Source organism: Sarcophilus harrisii, chromosome 2, assembly GCF_902635505.1.
Source record: "Sarcophilus harrisii chromosome 2, mSarHar1.11, whole genome shotgun sequence".
NCBI classification, from domain to species: domain Eukaryota; kingdom Metazoa; phylum Chordata; class Mammalia; order Dasyuromorphia; family Dasyuridae; genus Sarcophilus; species Sarcophilus harrisii.
This window is the reverse complement of record NC_045427.1, coordinates 265299707-265322213: the sequence shown is the minus strand read 5'-3', so window position 1 is coordinate 265322213 and position 22507 is coordinate 265299707. Positions and strand designations below refer to the sequence as shown.

At 37.4% G+C, this 22507-nt stretch overlaps 1 protein-coding gene across 3 annotated transcripts; it reads left to right on the top strand.

Moving 5' to 3' along the window:
• Positions 1–95: 95 nt before the first annotated feature.
• CATSPER2 (cation channel sperm associated 2) lies at positions 96–18266 on the top strand. Of its 3 annotated transcripts, none has more exons than XM_031952206.1 (14): positions 96–333; positions 1229–1340; positions 1439–1589; positions 2090–2260; positions 2505–2573; positions 11912–12084; positions 12395–12550; positions 12809–12933; positions 15131–15309; positions 15550–15649; positions 15996–16043; positions 16524–16651; positions 16845–17030; positions 18118–18266. In XM_031952206.1, exons 2-14 carry the CDS (start codon positions 1329–1331, stop codon positions 18147–18149), a joined length of 1530 nt encoding a protein of 509 aa, XP_031808066.1. In that variant the 5' UTR covers positions 96–333; positions 1229–1328; the 3' UTR covers positions 18150–18266. The 3 variants fall into 3 exon arrangements, with proteins under 3 accessions (XP_031808066.1, XP_031808067.1, XP_003756106.1); XM_003756058.3 differs by having other exon boundaries at positions 97–333; positions 15999–16043; XM_031952207.1 differs by lacking the exon at positions 16845–17030.
• Positions 18267–22507: the final 4241 nt, after the last annotated feature.

Below are 22507 nucleotides of genomic sequence, written 5' to 3'. Positions count from 1 at the left end.
CAACCTGGTAACCGCCGAATGGCTGGAAGGGAGGGGGCGGGGCGGAAAGGAGGGGACAAGGAGAGAGGGGGCGGGGCGGGACGGAGCGGAGGCGGGTTTACGGCTGCGCGGAGCTTTGGGGGAGGATGGGAACGGGGCTGAGCTGGTCCGGGTTCGGGAGCTGGGCGGGCGTCAGACAAATCTAGTTGGGGGGCAGGGAGACTTAGGAAAGTGAAGGTTCCGAGGTGGGGGAAACTCCTCTGAATGAAATCGGAGAATTGTGGTCTGGAGAGAGCCGGACGCCGAGTCGGAGCAGGAAGGGGGACTGAGGGAGGAGAGCTTGAGCATTGAAAAGTTCAGTATCAGGAAGTGATGTAGGCGCGGGATTCCTGCAGTTTATAAGTCTTAGCAGCATAAGAGCTTCCTCAGTTCTCAGGAACGCTTGTGTTTTCCCCTTTCCGCCTCCTCCCCTATGGTGTTTCTTCTCATACCCCCACCTTTTCTTTCCCCTCTTTCTCCCATCCCTTCCACTTTTCCTAACTTGTCTGTTTCTCCCCCTTACCTTATTCGACCTCCTCTTTTCTGTCTTTCTCATTGCTTCCTTCTCCCTCTCTTTCCTCCCCATCTCTGCCTTTTCTCTTTCACCTCTACCACCCCTCAATTTGGGCCAACTAGCATTTAGGGACTTACTGTGTGAGTAGGCACTTTGATAAGCGCTTGGGATTCAAAGAAAGGCAAAACCAAACTATTCTTAAGGGCTCTCAGACCTCTTATCTCTTTTACTCGCTGCCTCTTCCCTTCTATTTTCACTTTTCTTTCTCTCACCTCCTGTCTGCTTTTCTCGTTTCTTACCCCGCCCTCACCTGTTGCACCTCTCCTTCTCTGTTCCTTTTTTAATCCTTTTTCCTTCTACTACTCTCCCTTTGTCTAGATCTCCCCTTCTGTTTTATGATTTGTCTCTACAATCTGCTGTCTTTCTCTACAATCAGCTATCTTTCTGTGTATCTCTGCCTCCGATATTCTGTTTTTCTCGTGTTCACTTTTCTCTGTCTTCACATCCTTTCCATCTCTCAGCCTCTCCATTTTTTACTTTCATTTATCATTCCTCAGTTTCTCTGTCCTCTGTCTACTTGCCTGGCACCAGTCCCAGAGCTCTGGGTTGGAATTGTCATCATATAAGTGATTCCTCAATCCTACTTGAGCGATTGCCATGAGACGATCTCCTTATATCTTTGGTCTTTTGTTTTAGAACTCCATTGCTGTGAAACTGGGTGCCTCCAGTACTTGCAGCCTTAGCTGCAACTGCTTGGCAGTTCACTAGGTAGGAGAGGTCCTGCAGTATTTGAAAGATGGAGCTCAAGGTGATTGGGAATGAGGGTAAAAATTTTCCCATTTCCCTATTCATTATGGTTTTTAAACAGGGTCATTGTCCTTGCCTAATGCCTCTTTTTCCTCATAGTCACGTTCTGATACTGAAGAGCTCCCTCAGATAACTGTGGTGAGCAGAGCTGAAGCTGTGCGTTCCAAACTCATTGACACCTTTTCTCTCATCGATCATTTGCGAGGCTTGAGCCAAGCTGTTCCGAGGCATAATCTTCGAGAATTCCTTGGTCAGCAGCCTTTATCTCCACTGAAGCCCCTGACAGTCTATCCAAACAGCCTACAACTTAGAAGAGGACAGAAAGGGAGTCTTAAGTGGGGGAACCTTAGAAATCAAGCAGGGTATTTGGCAGGACTCCTCCCAATTTTGGTAAATAACTGGATTATTAAATTCCTGTGGGCAGACTTGAGGTTCATGAAGCCTCTTTAAGCAGAAATTCCATGTTACCTAAGTATAGACACTTAACACTAAAGGTTTTGGAAATATGAACCTGCTGTATATGTTTATCAGAGAATGAGCACTGCTACTCATGAATAAACTAGTAAGAAAAAGCAAGCCCAATATTATTGGTCCAAATAGTTTAATAGTAGCCAGTTGCCATAAAGAGTAACAAATGATGAGCTTGCTGCCTCAGTTCAACGACCTAAATCTGTCTAAAGAGTGATTTGTCCTATCCTGAATGCAATTCTACATAGCCATTTTACCCACTTTCCCCTGAAAATACAACAGATCCTTCCCGACAAAGAAAACTGATGCAAGGAGATCACCATCAGCTGGTTCGCTTCAGTGTCAGGCCTACTCATGACCGAATCCTTTATGGCCAGAGGCAACAGTGTCGACTCAGAGTGCGCTACAATCGGTGGGCCCCCATTTCTCTCTGGGCTGGCTGGGTCCTTGAAAGTATCCTTTTGGCTACTATAAGGTATCTTTATTCCCTTTCCCTGGCTATGAGACCACCCAACATATTCCCTGGCCCAGCCTTTACTCTTTTATGTATCCCTTAGATTCCTCCATTATACACATAGGATGGACTTGTTTTCCCAATAGCCCCCAAATTTGCCTGATTCCAGTTCTCCTTTTTCCTGCCCTGAACCTCAATATCCCAACTCTACTTGGGACATTTTTTTTCCTCAATGGTAAACAGGACCTTTCTTTACAAACCTCATCATCTTCCTCATCTTTTTGAATACTATTTTACTCATGATTGAAATAGGTGAGACCCTGGAATGGTTGGAGGAGAGGAGGGCTTGGGAGATGATTCCCCTTAAATTTGTTTAGGATTTCCTAAAATAAGTTGGTATTAGAGTAGGTCAGATATCTACTGAAACAGAAAAAGAATAGTAAAACCATGGAGACCTTGAGAAAAGAGCAGAGAAATTTAGGAAAGTAAAATGGACAGTATTTCTTAAGCATAAGTAGCCTATTGGGAACTGAAGAAAGGAATACCAGTTTGCCAAATTAATAGCTATACTGCTGCAATCAATATAATCATTTGTTAGAATTTTTTCACATTTTTATAAGCTATGAATCCCTGTCGGTGAATGATATAATACTTTTCAGATTACCTAAATGAAAAATCCAGGGTAATTTAGAATTAATAAGTCAGGAAGAGAAATGGAAGGAAGTGTCAAATCAGTCCTGTTTGCTAAGAAAGCCCCAAAAGGGGTCACAAAGAATCAGAAAAACAATCAGACAAAATTGAACAATAACAAAAGAATAAAAAATTCTAAGATCAAGGAACATCAAAATCTATAGATCTCTCAAGGCACCCATTCTTTGGGATAACTCTAATAAGAAGTTCTATCTTACACTGAACCAAAATCTGCTCTTCTAAATATTTCCTTATTAATCCTACCTCTGCTCTTTGGGAACATGAAAAAATCTAACATTTATCCCACTTGACAGCTTTTCAGATTTTTGGAGTCAGATATCATGTCCCTATTAAGTTTTCTCCAAAATAAACATCTCTGGAACATTCAGCCATTTCTTCATGGCCACAGCAAAATGGGAGTCATTTGGACAAGTCACGTAAACCTTCTTAGGCCTTAGTTTCTCATTTTTAGAATGAGAGGCAATCCATCCAAGTTATTCCCCTCCAGATGTGATCCATTTTGCCAATTTCAGTCATGTTCAACTCTTTGTGACTCTATTTGGAGTTTTCTTGGCAATTATAGTGAAGTAGTTTGTTTCCTTCTCCAGCTCATTTGACTGATGAGAATACTGAGGCAAACAGTGACTTGCCCAGGGTCACACAATTTAATAAGTGTCTAAAGCTTAGATTTGAACTCAGGAAGGTGAGTCTTCCTGACTTCAGAGCCAGTATTCCACTGTACCATCTAGCTACACCCAACTTTGTCAATTTTCAGACTGAAATATGGTTCTTGCAACTTAATATTGCCAGATATGATATGATCAAAGCTGAATGCAATGGGACAGTCACCTCCTTTGTTCTGGATGTTCTGTGTTCTATTCACTTCTTTGTTTTTTGCAGTCATGTCACATTGTTTACTCATAATAAGCTTGTAATTTGCTTAGCTCTAGATCTTTATCAGATGATCTTTGTTTAGTTACATGCATACACTTATCCTATATGTGTATAGTTCTTTATTATAACTCTTATGTGACTATATTGATCCTTGTTGAATTTTATACCATTAGATTCGGTCTACTGAATTTGATCCTGATTCATCCACCATATTAGTTATCCTCCTCAGCTTCATATCACTTGTAAATCTGATAAATGTCATCTACTCTTCTTTCATCAAAAATCTGGAAAAAAATAGCAAATTGTTCTGTTACAAGGACCAAAGATAAATCACTCTACATTCAGTAAATGCTGATTCCACCTAACTTTACTTTTATCTAAACCAGAGTTCTCCATCTAGTCCAAAAAAGATGATGAGTTGCTGAAATCTAGCAATATTATGTCTACTAAATTTCCTCGATATCTCAGTCCATCTTGGTCCCCAATCTTCTCTCCTTAAATTACAAATGGAACTAGTCTGGCATGAGCTCTTGATAAAATATCAAGATGAGTTTTCTATTTCCTTTCTGAATACTCACAAACTAATTCTTTAATAGTCCTAGAATTTTGCTAAGAATAAAATCATGCTCCTCCAATCTGAAGCTTATAGACTCTACCCACTTGACTTATTTGAAAATCAGGACATTTGCTTATTTTTAATACTTCATTTTTTGGGGGGATCACTCTCATACATAATTCAGAAATCATTCTTTATAGTAATCACATCTGCCAGTTCTTTCACACTCTGGAATGTAATTTATCCTGGCCTGATGACTTGATCCCATCCAGGGTAGTTTAAGTACTCTATCACCTCATTTATCTTCAATTTCACCAATACTTATTAAACTTATGTGCAGGGCTTTGTATAAAGTGCTGAGAAAACAAAGACAAATCTGAATCATTTCCTGTTCTCAAGGAACTAACATTTTCTCAGAAGATAAGTGCATATAATTTGAAGAAGAAAGAACTAACAGTTGTGAGGGTGGGAAGTGAAGGATTAAGAGGGAAGAGGCACATCAGAGTTCCTGAAAGACTTCCTGCTGGAGATGCTATTTCAACTGACCCTAAAAAAAAGCCTAGAGATAAGAGGCAGAGATGAGAAGGACATGCATTTCAAGCACAGGAGACAATTTAGACATCAATTTGAAGATTAATAGAGTATGTAAAAGGGGAAAATAAGCTTAGGAAGTTAGCTAGATTGTGATTGGGAGTCAAACTGTGAAAAGTTTGAATGCCACACTTTGGAATTTATCATTTATTATAGAAGCAATAGGAAGTCATTGAAGTCTTATTAGAGAGTCAGATTGTTGTCAGACTTGGGCTGCTATACATTGGATAGTTTAGAGGGAGGAGGAGAGACTTGAGGCAAGGAGATTAAGAGGTAATGACCACAAAAGGAGCAAAATACAAGAGATAATGTAGTGGTAGAATCAGTAAAAATAGGCAACTGATTGGTTTTGAGGAGTAATGGGCAAAAGAAGAGTCACAGTTGGCAAGTTGTGATCCTTAATATCTAGAAAGATGGCATTGCCCTCAACAGAAATAGGGAAGTTTAGAAGTGAGTTTATTGAGGTAAACTCTTTTGAACACATAAAATTTGAGATGAGACATCCAGGATGTAGAATTATGGTTCAGGGAAGAGATTAGGACTAGATATATATTTGATAATCATCTGAACAGATGACTTTTGAACCTTGGGAGCTAGAGTAGATTATAGAGAAAAGAAAAAGGTCCTGGAGGACACATGCTTATTGATTGAGAGATGAATATGACTCAGAAGATCAGGCAGGTAAAAAGAGAATCAGCGGAGGAGACTATTTCATGGAAGACAAGGGAGGAGAAATGTATCCCAAGAAGAAGTGGTTGATAGTTGAATGAAGCTATAAAGAGGTCAAGTAAAAATAGACTGAAAAAAGTAGATCATTCAGGATAGTGGAAAGTATAGTTTTAGTTGAGTGATGTTGCCTTCAGCATTGATTACCCTGGTATATGTATACTCAGGATAATCTAGTCTTATCATATTTGTTTCCTTCTGTGCAATTTCTATATTCTCTATATACACATTTGAGACTGTGATGTTGAGTCCAAAAATAGTAGCTCTACCATCATTCATAGTGCAAAGTATGTGTGGTATTGGTAAATGCTTAACCCATTTTCTTGGCTGGGGGTGGGGGGTGGGGGGAGAAACATGTACACATTCAAACTTAATCTTCATTATATTTTCTTAAGTCAAGAAAATCACAAACCAATAAATTAAGTTCTAGTTTGTAGCATTGGTTGATTTTTGAGGCATAAATACTCACATTAAAAAATTTTTAATCAATTCTGAATAAAAGTTAGCTCTAGCTCACCCTTGCTTATGTAACTTCAGTTTTTGTCTGTTTTCCTTCCTAAAGTTTCATTATCATTAAAATAATTTTAATTACTTGAATCTCTCACCAAAGTTTCTGCAAAACTTGTTTTCCCACCTGCTTTTTTTTTTTTTTTTTTTTTTTTTTTTTTGCAGGGCAATATAGCTTATAATATTCACTTTCTTTTTCTTAGAATTTGTAAGCAAGTTTGTATTCTAAATTGGCATTGTTCTTGGCTAACAAATCTCTGCTTGGCAAGGAATTCAAATGTTTGCAGGCTAATGGGGTTTCTAAATTCTTTTGGTTTCATTATGGTGATTATATCAATTAAACTTCCTTAGTCAATGATAGGAGTCTGTATCAGTGTCTTTTTTCTATCCATTTTGTTTTTCAGCATCAACAGTTTGCTTAAATAGGTCAGGTTGCAATTGGCTCAATTGAAGGTATTGTTATCCTCTCATTTTTATTCACCTAGTTTTGATCTTTGCTATTAACACATCATTGGTCTGACTACTTAGACTGGTAATTCAGAACTAATTTCCACAACTAGTTTTTTACTTTCAGTTAAAACATAATCTGGTTCATTACTTAAGATGTTATTTGGTACTTACCAAGTAACTCTAGCACTTTCTGATTCTCTTCTCAAAGAAAGATGTTTTTAAAAACAATATGCAGATAAAATATTTCTATGGGATATATATGTCATGACTTCTCTCTTGCTCCTGAACCATGTTTCCATATTTTTTTATTATCCTCTCCTGGGTTTACTTTTGAATAGACGTTAACAAGAATTAAGAGTATATGTTGAATTTAAAGTCTTATCAAGTTCCTCGTAGAATTTCTTGACATTCTCTGTAATAGAAATTGACTCATAAGCTATAGTTATTTTTGGTAATCTTTTTGCAAATACTTATCACGGTATGAGTGATATTTATTATGAGAAGACCAAATGTCCCATGAAATGTTCTTGTTGTCTTTGGATATACAATAAAATCCTTTATTTGACTCTAGGCAGGAGATATGGGCAAACCTTCCATTTAATTTCAGTTTTCTTTCATTTGTAATAAGAATGCCAAGATGAACTGTTCTTACAGTAATATAGGTCTGCTTATTTAGGGGTCACTGGACAAGAATTCAACATGTAAATTACAAGTTTTATTAATGTTTACAGTCAAAAAACTTCTCTTTTTTTCTCCTTTTTGCCACTGCAGGAGCAAACCTGAGGGACATTTTATATTCTCCTTTATGATACCACTTGATTTGAGTACCCAGCATGTAGCACAGTGCCTAGAACATAGTAGATGTTTATTGACTAGTGAAATGATTCATCAGCAAGTACTGAATGTATCTGCACTTACCTAGATTTTTTTTTTTAGGCAATTGGGGTTAAGTGACTTGCCCAGGGTCACACAGCCAGCAACCAGGAAGTGTTAAATGTCTGAGACTAGATTTGAACTCAGGTCCTCCTAACTTCAAGACTGATGTTCTATCAACTGCGCCACCTAGTTGCCCCACTTACCTAGACTTTTAAAGCAGATATAGTTAGTTGCTTACACCATATTTGCCTTCCCAGCATTCACTTATTCAACAAACATTAGCACTCAAGAGAAACAAAAAGAAAACACCCTTACCTTCAAAAGGCTGAATAGTATAGGGAAACAGCATGTACATGATACATGTGTGGCTACTGGCATAGCCTTTGAGGACCCAAGATGATCTCCAGCCACAACAAGGTCTTAGAATAGTTTTAAAATCATAAAGGAGATAAAGAGGATGAACAAAGATATAGTCACTGAATTCAGAAAGAAGGGTCATCCCTTTACAAAGGGAACAACTTACCATATGAAGTAGTAAACTTAAGTAGCTCTTTTAATAAGATTAATGCAGATGGAACCTCAAGATGAGTTTAGATAAACCCATGTATGATTATAAACGAAAACTAAAGACATTTTATATACATCTCAAATATATCATATGTGACATCGTAAAGAATACCCTACAGAAGATTTACATGAATTATTGTTGAACAAAACAAGCAGAACCAGAATAAAGTAAATATAGTAACAGCAAGATTGTGTGATGATCAACTATAACAGACTATTTTTCAGAACAATGATCTAAGGTAATCCCAATAAATTTGGAATGAAAAATACTATCTGCATCCAGAGAGAGAACCATGGAAACAGAATGTAAATTAGCACGTTATGTTCACTTTTTTTTTTCTGTTTTGTTTTGTTTTTTTGTGGGTTTTTTGTTCTGATTTTTCTTCTCCCAACATGATTAGGAAAAATGTTTAAAATAAAAAGAATATAAATGCATAACAAAAAACTTATCAAATCAGTTTGAAAAAAGAGAAAAAAAAACACAAAAATTGAAAATTACCATGATTTGGAGGGGAAAAGATTCTTCACAAGAATTTTTCTTTTGGGGTCACCATAAGAAACTAAATTCTGAGTGGATTATATTGTTGATCTGATTAATGATTGAATTCCTTATGCTTTTAAAAATTTTTTGCAAAAGCAATATTTTTACACCTAGTCTTATTTAAGCCAATAACAATCCATCAAAATGTAAAGTAAATGCAACATTTTAATAATTTAATTTGAAAATTGTTCCCCTCAGAGGGGAAAGACTGATTTTTGGAGTCCAAAGACCTGAATTTAAATGTCATCTCCAAAAGTATATTTCCTCATCTGTAAAATACAGATGATATTTACCTTCCCAAAGCTACTGTGATAAAAAAAAAAAAAAAATGAAAAAAATCCTTCAATAACTTTATAAACCTTAAAACATAAAAATGCAAAGAATATTACTGTGAGTTATTAGAAACGCTATAATGTGTTATGATCTCTTCGCATCATTGTTGGGCTCCCTGTCACCTTTAAGATCAGATATAAAATCCTCTGATGTCTTAAGAGCTTTCAAAGCTCTTCATAATCTAGGATCACCACCATTGCCTTTCACTTTTCTCACACTTTATACAGAAACTCATGCTCTTCAATCTAGTAACACTGGCTACCTTGCTATTCCTCAAACAAGCCAGCTACTCAAACTCTAATTTCACTGGCTATTTCACATGTCTGGAATTAAATCCTTCCATATCTCAGCTTCCTGATTTACCTGGTTTCTTTCAAGTCCCAATTAAAATCTCAATACCCACAGGAAACCTTTCCTAATCCCTCTCAATTTCAGTGCCTTCAGTTGATTATTTCCTATTTATCCTGTACATAGCATGTTTGTTCTTAGTTTATATGTCATCTCCATTGGATTCTGAGTTCCTTGAGGGTAGGCACTGTCATTTACCTTTATTTGCATTCCTAGAACTTAAAGTACCTGACACATAGAAGGTACTTCATAAATGCTTATTAACTGAGTAGCTGATAATCTCAGAAATCTATTTGTCTAGTGTTCCCTGAGATAATTTGAATTTTTTTTTTTTACTTTTTTTGTTTCCTTTTTCTGATTATACATGTATATTTTTTAAATGCACATTTATGAATCTTGCTGGGAGAGAAAAATCAGAATAAAAGGGGAAAATCACAAGAGAAAAACAGAAAAAGAAAAAAATGAACATGGCTTATGTTGATTTACATTCATTATCCATAGTTTTCTCTCTGGATGCAGATGGTGTTTTTTTACCCAAAGTTTATTTGGATTGCCTTAGAGCATCGAACTGCTGAGAAGAACCAAGTTTTTCAGAGTTGATCATAATTCATTCTTGCTGTTACTGTGTACACTGTATTGTGTTTTTAATTTTTTATAGAATAATATTCAATTATTTCATATAGCATAACTTATTCACCCATTCCCCAATTGATAGCACCTCCTAATTTCCAATTCTTTGCCACCACAAAAAAAAAAAACCAAAAAAAAAAAACCTGCTATAAATATTTTTGCACATGTGGGTCCTTTTCCCTCCTTTTTATGATTTCTTGGCATGTTGACCTAATAGTGACACTGTTGGATCAAAGGGAATGCAAAGTTTGATATCATTTTGGGCATAGTTCCAAATTGTTCTCCAGAATGGTTGGATCATTTCACACCAACAATACATTAGTGTCCCAGTTTTTCCACATCCCCTAGAACATTTATCTTTTCCTGTCATCTTAGCCAATCTGAGAAGTGTGAGGTGGTTGTTTTAATTTGCATTTCTCTAATAGTGATCTAGAGTATTTTTTCATGACCATAGATAACTTTAATTTCATCATCTGATAATTGTCTATTCATATCCTTTGACCATTTATCAATTGGAGAATAACTTGTATTATTTTAGAAATGAGGCCATTATCAGAAACATTGGCTGCAAAATTTTTTTCCCAATTTTGTACTTACCTATTCTGTTTGTTGCAGACTTTTTTAATTTAATGTAATCACAGTTGTCCCATTTTGCATTTTATGTTTTCTAGTTGTTCTTTGGTCATAAATTCCTCCCTTCTCCAAAGATCTGATAGATAAATTTTCCCTTGCTCTTCTAATTTGCTTATGGTATAATTTAATAATTTATACTTTCTAGTATTGAGGAGTAAGAAAGGATAGTCCTCTGTCCTTGAAAACACTAATGATCTAGCAGCATATGAATTGTCTGGCCTGTTTAGTAGAAGGAAATAGCCTTAACTCCTCAAAATAAAATTAAAGTTCAATTTTCAAACATAAGCACAACTTTCAAACACAAACTTTAAAACTTCACTGATTTTATCTATAGTCTAGTATGGATTTTTCTAACTTTCTTAGTTCTACTTATCGTAGTGCCAAATTAAGCTAAAGAATTCCCGAGATTTTGGACCAAGATTTGATGTTGAAATATCTGAATGATGGTTACATTTTGATGAGATCTTAAAGTTTTCAAAGCATATTCCTCATAACAAGCCCATTAATACAAGTATCATTTTGCAGATAACAAGATTGAAGATTTTCTAAGTCTCAGTTTATAAGATGAAGTGGTTGAATGGATTTGAAGATATCTAACCTTCAAAGCCCCTCAGTTTAAGAATTAGGAAACAGACCCAGAAATAGAACGTGACTTACCAAATCCCAGTCAATAGCAGAGAGGCTTGAACCCACATCTTCTGACTCCAAATCTTGTGTTTTGCTTTTTTTTTTTTTCCCCTGCACCACACTACTTTTCTTATGTAATCTTGGGCAAGAACTAGATGACTTCAGTTCCCTTTTATCTTTAAAAACCTTTTATCAAATAACAGGCAGCTACTAATAGCAGTGATCTATGTCTTCCCCTCTCAATGTATCAGTAGCAGTATTGCAAATTGGAAGAGTGCAGGTAATAATAGCTAACATTTATATAATACTTATGATGTGCCAGAGACAGTAGTACTAAGTGTTTTGCAATTATCTCATTTGATCCTCACAATAACCCTGTGGGATAGGTACTATTATTATCCCCATTTTGCAGATGTGGAACCTGAAACTGAGTTTTAAGTGATTTCCTAAGGTCATAGCTAGTGTCTGAGCAAGTCAGAATACCAAACTCAACTATATGATATTCTCTATATTATATACACCAAGTTCTACCATATCCACAGTGCCACCTAGCTGCTTAAGTAAAGTGGGACAGTGTTGACAAGAAGTTGGGTTTATGTTGACATTTATACATTTAAGTCATTTGGCAAACCCTTTTTACATCCTTCCTCTTGACCCTTACTTCTTGCCTCCCTCATATAGAGTTAGTGAATACTAAAGATGTCAAAATGTTGCCAGTAATGCTGGCTCTGGAGGTGGCATCTTGGTTCATGTTGCTTATCTTCATCCTGGAGATCCTTCTCATGTGGCTGTACAATTTCTTCCTCTTTTGGAAAAGTGCCTGGAATATCTTTGACTTGTTTGTCACCATATTGGTAAGATTAAAAGGGGAGATTTAAAGGTGAGTTTAGGAATGTAAGAAGCAACCTATAAAACTCTAGAGTGGGAGATGAATTGGGGCAGATTATATGAGTTTACATTTAGGTCATACAAAGAAAAGAAACTTGGAAGCTTTGCTATTTCAATTTTCCTACTTCTCTGAAAACTTAAGAGGTGGGCAGGCCATGCCCAAGAAATGGTGCTCAATGGTTGGGGATGGGAGGGTGGGTAGGATGAAGATGAGGGAACAAAGATTGAAAGATAATATTTAGGGAAAAATAACATCAATTTGTGTGGTGTTCACAGTCAGTGCTTCCTGAGGTGGTGGTACTCTCAGGGGTCTCAACTGAAGCATTGTGGCTGCAGTTGTTACGTATCTGCCGGGTGCTGAGGTCACTCAAACTCTTTACACGGTTCGGTCAAATTCGAGTCATCATCCTAGCTCTCGTCCGGGCTCTTAAGGTGACTGCAGAAACCAAGGAAGGGGGAAGGGGGGAAGCTGGGGCCAAATATGAACTAGAAGAAATTGTAGGAAATGAATGGGCCAAATGGTCAATAGCTTATTGAAGAGAACGGATTGGTGACTGGATTGTAGTAGTTTGGGGTGAATGGGTCCACAACTGGGAGTGAGGATTGTAATGTTCTGGGCTAGACTGGATTGGGTTGTTGGAAGAGAGCAGTCTGGCCTAATTCAATTATCCTTTGATTTGTGGCCTCCAGACTATGACCTTCCTCCTGGTGCTGTTGCTCATTTTCTTCTACATTTTTGCTCTGACTGGTATCTACTTCTTTGAAAATTATACCCGATCAGACATCCAGGACTTGGAATACCAGACATACTTCGTGTAGGCAGGACCTGGGCAAACCTGGGGGAGGTCAAGGGAACTTGGGATGGGACAAGGGAGCAAAAGTAGGATAAAAATTGAGGTGAAGTTTGGATTCACAGTCGTAAAAACAAAACATAAGGTGGGTAGGGGGAGGACTGGAGAATATAGCAAATGGTATTGACTGTGATCTTGAGAACAAACAGACCTCCCCATAGAGGTAGGGAACAATATTCACTCCAGATATGCTTTAAAATGCTAAGTTGCATACATATATACATTCCCTAGATATCCTTAGCAATCAAACATTATTACAAGGTCCACTTATAGATTTTTGGAGAAAAACAATTCTTATCATTGTCACTCTGTAGGTAGAGGGATTACATATCATATAGAACTCATCAAGCAAACTTCTTGACCTCTTCAGTTATATTCTTTTTTTTTTTAATTCAAGTTTATTAAAATCAAAACACCATGGTCTGCCAACACCAAACATTCCATACATAACTAAGTAACAAAGTAACAAAGACTGTGTCAGATGTCTTTCACTGTTAAGTGATTGTTCAAAAATCTGTAATCAGATTGGCTAGCATTACTTAGGAAAAGATACACAGTATGAGAATTATGGCCCATAAATTTCACACCCATTGTTATAAAGATGAAAGCTAGGTGCAATTTATTTGCAAAAAGATGTTGAATATAAATTTACACAATGTTAAAAATGTTTAGAAAACATTTACAAAGTTACATTAAAGGGGTTAAATTTTAAGCAAGAATTGGGTGGTTGAATAAATGATACTTGTAATTCAAATATCCAATTATTCTGTTTCTCTCATAATGAATGCAGACACATACAAAAAACAAATCTTCAATTTCAACCTATAAACCTTTTGATCACATATGATAACTTATTTTTCTGAATTCATATTAACCTCTTCAGAAGATTCAATTATCCCTTCTGAAGGTGCTTGAATGTTCTCTGGTTGTCAATAGATGGTTCATATTAAAATCCAAGGAAAGTTATCTTGATGTTAATTATTTACAATGTCATGTTCAGGTCATTAGATTTACCAAAAAGTAGTCATAGTTGGCTCAATAGGCTCATAGTAGAGTTCTTTTTAATGTCCCTAATGAATATTTTTAAGTTGTTTTTTTAATCATGATGGATTCTTTATGATCCCATTGGGGATTTCTTAGCAACGATACTGGAGTGGTGTGCCATTTTACAGCTGTTCCAGTTCATTTTACAGATGAAAAAACTGAAGCAAACATGGTTAAGTAAGTGTCTGAAGCCAAATTTGAATTTAGGAAGATGAATCTTGCTAATTCCAAGCAGGATGTCCTATTCACGGCATTACCAGATGCATACTTAATATCTAATAAGTATTTAATTGAAATAGTGCAAGTAAAGCAAAATGCAACCTTTAAAAGCAATATATTGGTCTTAGTTACTATTGATCATTAAGATTCAAAGTTTTATTTTATTCAGCTTTAGTATTTTCAGGAAGTTGAAAGGAACCAAAAGAGAAACAAAGTGGGGAAGAGTCATCTTTGTGAGACTTTTTGCAACTTCTTAGTAATGTTGTTTGCAAACATGATATACACATTTCTCATAGATATATCAATCACATGTCTTCTTACACACTAGAAGTCAAAGAGCAGGTTTTTAAAATTTGTAAGGATCCTCAGAGGCAAATGGGCAGCAAGATAGATAGAGCACTGGGCTTGGAATCAAAAAGACTCATCTTCCTGAGTTCAAATCTGTCCTTAGACGTTACATAGTCTCTGAGTGAGTCACTGAGCTGAAGAAGGAAAAGGCAAAACACTACAGCATCTTTGCTAAGAACCACCCCTCCCAAGTGGGGTGACAAAGAGTCAGACACAATTGAAATGGCCAAAAAACAGTTACCATGAGTGGAGAATAAAACTATAATTAAAAGCCAATTTGTCAAGTAAGAGAAATAAAATGAAGTTAAATAGGATGAGAGCTGGATTATTCACTTAGAGAAGAAATTGTAATTACACAAATAGAAAATGAAAAATAAGTAAACTATGGCAAAAAAAAAAAAAAAAAAAAAAAACCTGATCATAATGAACCACAAGTTAGAGTCAGAAATTTTCAAAAATAAGCATGATTCTGGGCACCTTTTTTTCTTGAGAAGTCTAACTTCCTCTCTCCATTCCTCATTCTATTCTGCTTTCCATTTCTTTTCTGTAGTGATATGCCCAACTCCCTGGTGACAGTGTTCATCCTCTTCACCCTGGATCACTGGTATGCACTGCTTCAGGATGCCTGGAGAGTTCCTGGACTAAGTAAAACATTCAGTAGTATATATGTTATCCTCTGGCTGTTGCTTGGCTCCATCATCTTCCGCAACATCATAGTAGCTATGATGGGTGAGCAGGGGCTAGGTGGGATGGGGTGGGTCCAATGAGGTCAGAAGCTTGGGAAAAGGGGTGACTTGGAAGAGAGGGAGGGAAAGGATTAGTGTTATATGACTGAGTGTAAAAGTGAACTACATGTGGAAAGTCAGAGTTGGGCCTGGGAGGTATGTTTCCTCTGGTCCCCCAGCATCCCCCAGCTTAGTCTGTTTCAGCTTTCATCTGACCCAATTCTTTCATGACTCTTTGTGGCAGTTACTAATTTCCAGGCAATTAGGAGTGAACTATGGGAGGAGGCAACACATTTGGCAGTGCAGCACAAAGCCGACATATTCAAACGCCAGATCATCAAAAGGTTCACCATCCTGCCTTCTCATTCTCAAGGCCAACTTTGGCTTCTCAAGGATCCCTTGATCTACCTCCTTCTCCCAACTTTAAGTGATGTTTTCTTCTCCTTCTGACCTCCTGTCTCCTGCCCAACCCTCAATCCCCAGATTTTCCAATAACCTTGGCATAGACTCTTTCCCGGCTCTTCATTTTAATCTTATTCTGTTCCTTTCCTACCATCTTTATCCACTATCTTCCTCCTTTCTCACTTTCTCACTTAATTCCATCCTTTATTCCTCTCCTTTTCCTTTCTGCTGTGTTGATTTTCTAACAGAGTTCAGTATAATTCCCTTTACTTTCTGTTCTCTGATCAGTAGGAGACATCACCAGAGAGATGGAAAAGCGGGGTCCAAAGGTTCTGGGTAAGGAGTGTGTATTAATCAGTAGGGCACAGATAAAAGAGCCGATAAGGAATGGGGAAGTAGAAAGCCAAAGCTGAGTGTCAGGGCAGAGGGAACAAGATTGGGGAATGCAAAATAGAAATGGAGCTTAGAGAAAAAAGTATGTGGGAAGAGCAGAGAATTGTAGGATTATGGAAATGGGAGAGAAGGACTTTGGTACATTGATAAAGATATGAGGGTGAATATGGATTTGAAAGGCAGACACTGGGGGTGAGGAGAAAGGATATGATTATGAAGTTGGGATATTGGCTGCTGTTAATGGACTAAAATTCTAAGTCAGGTCTGAATTCTGTGAATATTTTGGACCGTACCCTACCCCACCCATGGCCTAAAATCTAAGCTACCAGGTCTAGAGCTGGACTCAAGACAAAAAGTAAGAATATATCAGAAGTCATACTTCCTGAATAGAGCTAAAGCAATAAAAGTCAAATTTCTTCCTAGGACTATCCATGTGATACCCAATACCTCTCATCAGTTTCCAAATCCACCTGTAAGTGATATGACTTATCCTGAAAATGTAACCAAGACAACTGTCCCAAAAGATGCCCCATCTGCTCAAGAAAACCTATGTGAGTTGTATTGTCTTCATAATTCAGATTCAGATTCAGACATTCTAACACTTTCTGAGCTCCAACACTATGGTGTTATACCTCTCACATTTCCCCCCATTGTTCCCTCCACCACCACCTCTTAGTCATCCCTTTAAAGACTAACCTATCCTTGACTCCAGACATGCTTCTCAAAAACAACTCTTCTCCATAGTGAGCGCTGATAGCCCAGGCCTAGTGGACTGGGAGACTCATGTGCACCAGAATCTCCCTGGGCTGATGGAAATGGACCAGGATGAGCGGGTGGTTTGGCCCCGAGATTCACTCTTTCGATATTTTGAATTGCTAGAAAAGCTTCAATACAACATAGAGGAACGTAAACAGCTACAAGATTTCGCAGGTAGGATGCATCTGAGAGCCAGGAACAATTACCTAAACAAGAGATGCTTAGGACACTGTTTGAGGAACCACTGTTCCCTTGAAATTATTTTTTAAGTTCAAAGCAGTTGAATGCTACGCAGAAATCAATAGAAAGATTGAGTATAGAAATTATCGGAACTCACTTGATAGCTTACAAAATGGCTCTCTTCTGGCAGTTCAGTTTTTAAAATCCCATTCCAGCAATCAAAAATCTCAAAATCAAGGTTGGGACCAGAGCAGGATTAGGAAAAAGAATTAAGAGGAGTTGAGATTATGAGAACGTATAATAGCTGAATCTGGATGGGAGAGAACCTCAGAGGAAAAGTGCCTCTTTGGGGACATAATAGAAAATGTGGACCACACCCTGAGCAGTAAAGTATGCAAGGAGGGCCAGGGCCATTTAATTTCTATATTACCCAAAGGAGAACAAGAGAACCTGGAGAAGTTGTGGGACTACAGGATCAAATCATACAGCCAGAGGCCACATAAGGATATTTTTCTTACTCTGTAAGAAAAAAGGACACCAACAGTGAGAAGCTGCAAAACTTCAAAATTTTGCATACATTTTGCCTCCATTATTTCCCCCCCTCCCCCAAGGCAATTGGGTTAAGTCACTTACCCAGGGTCACACAGCTGTTTAGTGTTAAGTGTTAAGTGTCTGAGATCAGATTTGATTTGATTTGAACTCAGGTCCTCCTGACTTCAGGACTGGTGCTCTATCCACTGCACCACCTACCTGCCCCCATTTTGCCTCTATTCTTTCAGAATTCTTCCAGCACTTTTATTTTGCTCTAAGGAGCTTGGATAATTTGGTGGAGAGAAGAGCATGGTTAACTGACCTCCTGAGTTCCTGGACACTAACTTGAGATAGATTTCAAAAGATGGAACTACGATTAGCTTTAGTTGGCAAACATAAAGTCTAAGTGAATATATGGAATCATATACATACAATTTAAAGGCAACTTTAATATGGAGAATCAAAACCCCACAAATGCAGTCCTCACAAGGGACTGATGATATTCAGAATCATTAGAGAACTCCATTCTCACAGTCTTTTTCATTTACAGTTAAGGCACTGATAAACCTGGAAGATAACTAAAAGACAACCTCTGATAGCTGCAATAATGTCATAGGCCAGAAGAAAGATGGAAAAAGGATTACTTGAAAGAAGATGGTAGCAGACAAAAGATGTTTGAATAAAGTTATCTGAAAGTTCTCCTTCTACTGCCCTTTGTCTCAATGGGACACCAAAAAGCATAGACGCAATTGAAGAAATGAAGATGGACACCACTAGAGTTAGCTGCCTTAGTATTCCTAATCCTAGTTCCATGGTCCCAATTAAATCCTACCTTTCCCTTTTTACAATATTCTCTCTATCCTGCTGAACAGAGAAGCCCACTTCCTCAAATCCCTGTCCCTACTATAAAAAGGGAACGTTTTACCAAGGCTCTCCTCACTGCCTTAAGGGAATAGATCTTAGCTGGAGAGAATGTACTTATTATTACTATAAAATATTGAAAACTGGGGAAGGAATATGAGACATCACTCCAAATTTGTATTTTATGAACATAACTTGTTCATAAACTACTAGTCCTATACCAAAACTATATGTAGCCCATAGACCATCTACTGCTAATGACTACTGGTTCTATAATACTCAAAAGAAAAAAAATTTTTTATTTCAATCCACAGCTCATAAACCCTCATTTCTGCTGCCACAGTGAATCATGTGATGTAATATAATAAGGTAAAGAGCATGTAAAGTAGAATGCACAGCAAATAAATAAACAACACCACTCTCACCACTATCCCAGGCCACTAATCTCCCTTAATGTTTCCTGAGGAGGATCACTCATTTTGATTTTGATAAGCCATTTGGGGTTTAATCTGACACCTCTGCAATATGCCAGAATCTGTATGCGTCAATTCATTCACAGCAAGATTTGATTGGAGCATCAGAAACTGCTGGATTTCTCTGTAGAATACCGATAACCACTCATAGGCACTCACAGGATGCTAACAAAAGATATGCATTACATTCTATGGAATGCTTTTGTTTTCCTGTACAGCAATCTTGGAACAGGATACCAGGGCCAAATCATTTTCTGTCTTAACCCTTGACTTTCTTCTCTCAGTGCCCTAACTCTTGTTTCTCTTCAAGATTCTTGTAACCTTCTAAAGTAGGAGTACTGACAATATTTCAGAGTCTGATTCTTTTTGTACAGCAAAATAACGGTTTGGTCATGTATACTTATTGTGTATCTAATTTATAATTTTAATATATTTAACATCTACTGGTCATCCTGCCATCTGGGGGAGGATGGGTGGGGGGTAAGAGGTGAAAAATTGGAACAAGAGGTTTGGCAATTGTTAATGCTGTAAAGTTACCCATGCATATAACCTGTAAATAAAAGGCTATTAAATTTAAAATAAATAAATAAATAAATAAAATAAGAAATAAAAAAAAAATAAAGTAGGAGTACTGAAAACTGCTAAGCTCCTCATAGGTTTCTGAAATATGTAATTTTGTAGTAAAGATAGCAGGTACCAAAACCCACCACCTTTATGTGGTCCTAATCTGTATAAGCATCTGTCATTATTACTGACCTAGAAGGAAAGCATCCCTCTTTTCTGCTTTCCTACCCATTTTTAGAGTAGTACTTAGTCTTTTATAGTTCAGTTCAGGAAATTTATTCAACAAATATGTGATAGAATTGAAAAGGATCATTAAACATCATTTAAATTCAACCTCCTACCCAATGCAGAAATTCTGACAGATGGTCATAAAGCCTCTGCTTGAATCACCTCTTGTGAATCAGCTCATGAGATCACTCACTCTATTTTTAGAGAACTCTAGTTGATAAGAAATTTTGTTGAATGCTTGGGTACAAGGGAGAAGAGAATTTAAGGGAGATACAAAAAAGGAGTTACCTGTCCTATAAGGAATTCAGAGTCTTGTTGAGAAGGTAAGACATAACATATATGAAACAGGCAAAATAATGAAACAATTAGGTATCAAAACACATTATGATCATTGTATATCTCATGTTGACTCAGTATATGTACATGTCATGGACAAAAATAATTACTAGATTTGCCCAAGCCAAAGTCTAGAACAGTGATTCTTTTGCTAAATATTGATGAGCTCCACATGATAGGAAGTCAGGAGCTTCCAATGTCAGAAATTGCAAAATAGGCTTGAACCTGGAACTTTTGTAAAACCTCACAAAGTCTTTGGCACATTATGTTCCATCCTGAGTTAAAGAAAATCTTAACATGCTTATGTGTAGGTTCTACAAAGGACAAAAAGCTTTCTATATAAGCACTTAAGCTAACAAATGCATTCAGTGGATTCAATGCAAACTTTATTTCACTCTGCAAAAAGTACTGAAGGTAGACTGTCACACATAATGCAAAAAAGACAAAGTAGTCATTATAACTCATAATCTTCCCCCTCTAGTAGATCCTAGTCTTTCCAGAGTCCTTTTGATTTTGTGTCATCCTATGGTTTGGGTTACCCTCAAAAGGATATTGAATTTTGGGCTTATAAACAGGTAATACCTTAAAGTTTTGGTGAGTCCCTTAATAACTACAAAGAGACTCAAAAACTATACTTAACTTTATGGAACCCATCTGAGGGTTTGGATTTAGAGAAGTAACCTGCCTTCCAAACCACCCATTCCATCCAAATAACTACACTAATGGTGAAGATCTAATTCCCTTCAACACTGGGAGTCAACTCAGTAATCTTCTCTTTCAAACAGTATGGGGAAGGAAATTCTCTAAAAAAGAAAGCTAGATCAGTTGGGATAATTCAAAAACTAATCCCTGGGGCTGGTGTTGTCTGAGAAACAAGGAAACTGGATTCTGGGATAAGGCTGCCCAGTCTGCCTTCCGCATAAAGCTGATTCTAGAATTCTCTAAACTGAGCCTGCTGGAGAAGAAACACCCAAGAACTCCCAAAGGAAACTGGGATTTGGAAAAATTTAAATTATGCAGATCATGTGGTTGACCTTGTGCCTCCTTTAAAGCTTCCATTAATTGTTACTGAAATACAGGATCTTTCTAGGATAAAAGTGGGAAAGAGAAAAATCCAAAAGGGGTTGAAAGTCTCTCAGCTGTTTGATTCCCCAGAAAAAAAAAAAAGTCCTAAATGAATCCATCTTCCTAAAAGTACAAGCTAGTCAATTTATCCAGGCAGCCCCAAGACAGTAACAATCATATACCTGACTTTCTTGATTGCCTTAAAAACAGCTCAAACATTAATAATGATGCGGGAAAGATTCCAATCTTTGATTCCCAACCCCCCTAGCTAATGTAAATTACCCTTTGACTCACAAATCCTGGTCCCTTTGAATTCCAATAGAAGGTCCGGACCTATCCCAGCCCCACCCGGATCTGAGCCAACTTTGGGACTACACCCCAAAGCCCCTCGAGCTAAGTCTCCGACTTAAAAGGACCACACTGGGAACCCCTCTTTGCAGAGATTCCAAACATGGTCGCCATGTGAGGACCCTCTGTCCAGTGCCCTCCTTATCTCTACCTTCACCTATCTCCTACTTTTAAACTCAATAATAAACCTCTTTTATTAATCTAGCTCTCTGGGCCAATAAATGCTTTTATTGGGAATCCGCGCCGCTTCTAGAGCGCCGCTTCTAGACCTCATATACCGCCGTATCCTTGCGCCGAATCTAAGGGGGTTGCAGGGGAACTCTGTTTGACTCCCTGTACCCCAAACCTGCCACTAGACCTTAACTAAACCCTAATTTCATTTAGGTACCCCAAATGTAGACCTCAACATGTGGTCTACACCTCAACATTGGGTTCCTGACCTCAACAATACTCCTTTTTTCTGCAAGTTTTTTTCTTCCCTGATCCTCACCATCTTTCCGTCCTCCCCACCCCCCAGTGTCTTCCTTCTCAGATTACCTTCCATTATAGGTATATAATTATTTGTATTTTATTTTTCCATTAGAATATGAGCTCCTTGAGAACAAGAATTGTGTTTTTTCCTTTTCATTTTATCTCCAACACTTAGCACTATGCCAGCAAATAATAAATGATTAGTAAATAATTGACTTCAATTCTTTTAAGAAGGTGCCAATGGGAACCACCTGGAAGTCTTCAGGAAGGTACCTTCAAAAGTCCCATACAAAGATTCCATTTGAATAAAAACTTGAATTCAATCAAGATGAATAGTGAAGTCCTTTGGTCAACCCCCTATAATTCACTAATCTTTTAAAGGATTGCGTATTAATACATTAATTCATATTTGCCTCCATACTATTTCATGACACTGCTGTCCTGGTTCTCTTACATTATCTGACCACTCCTTAGTTTCATTTTCTAAGATTCCATTGAGATCATCCCCACTAATCCCACCCTTAAGGCTCATTTTAATCATCTTCATTTTCTCTTTCTGTGCTGTTTCACTTGGCAATTACATTGATTCTTATG

What these genes read in the sequence shown, in the direction of transcription:
- CATSPER2 (XM_031952206.1), top strand. An exon ending in TAATCTTCGAGAATTCCTTG is followed by an intron (nt 1,590 to 2,089) that starts GTCAGCAGCCTT and finishes AAAATACAACAG; the next exon opens with ATCCTTCCCGACAAAGAAAA. An exon ending in TTTACTCATGATTGAAATAG is followed by an intron (nt 2,574 to 11,911) that starts GTGAGACCCTGG and finishes TCCCTCATATAG; the next exon opens with AGTTAGTGAATACTAAAGAT.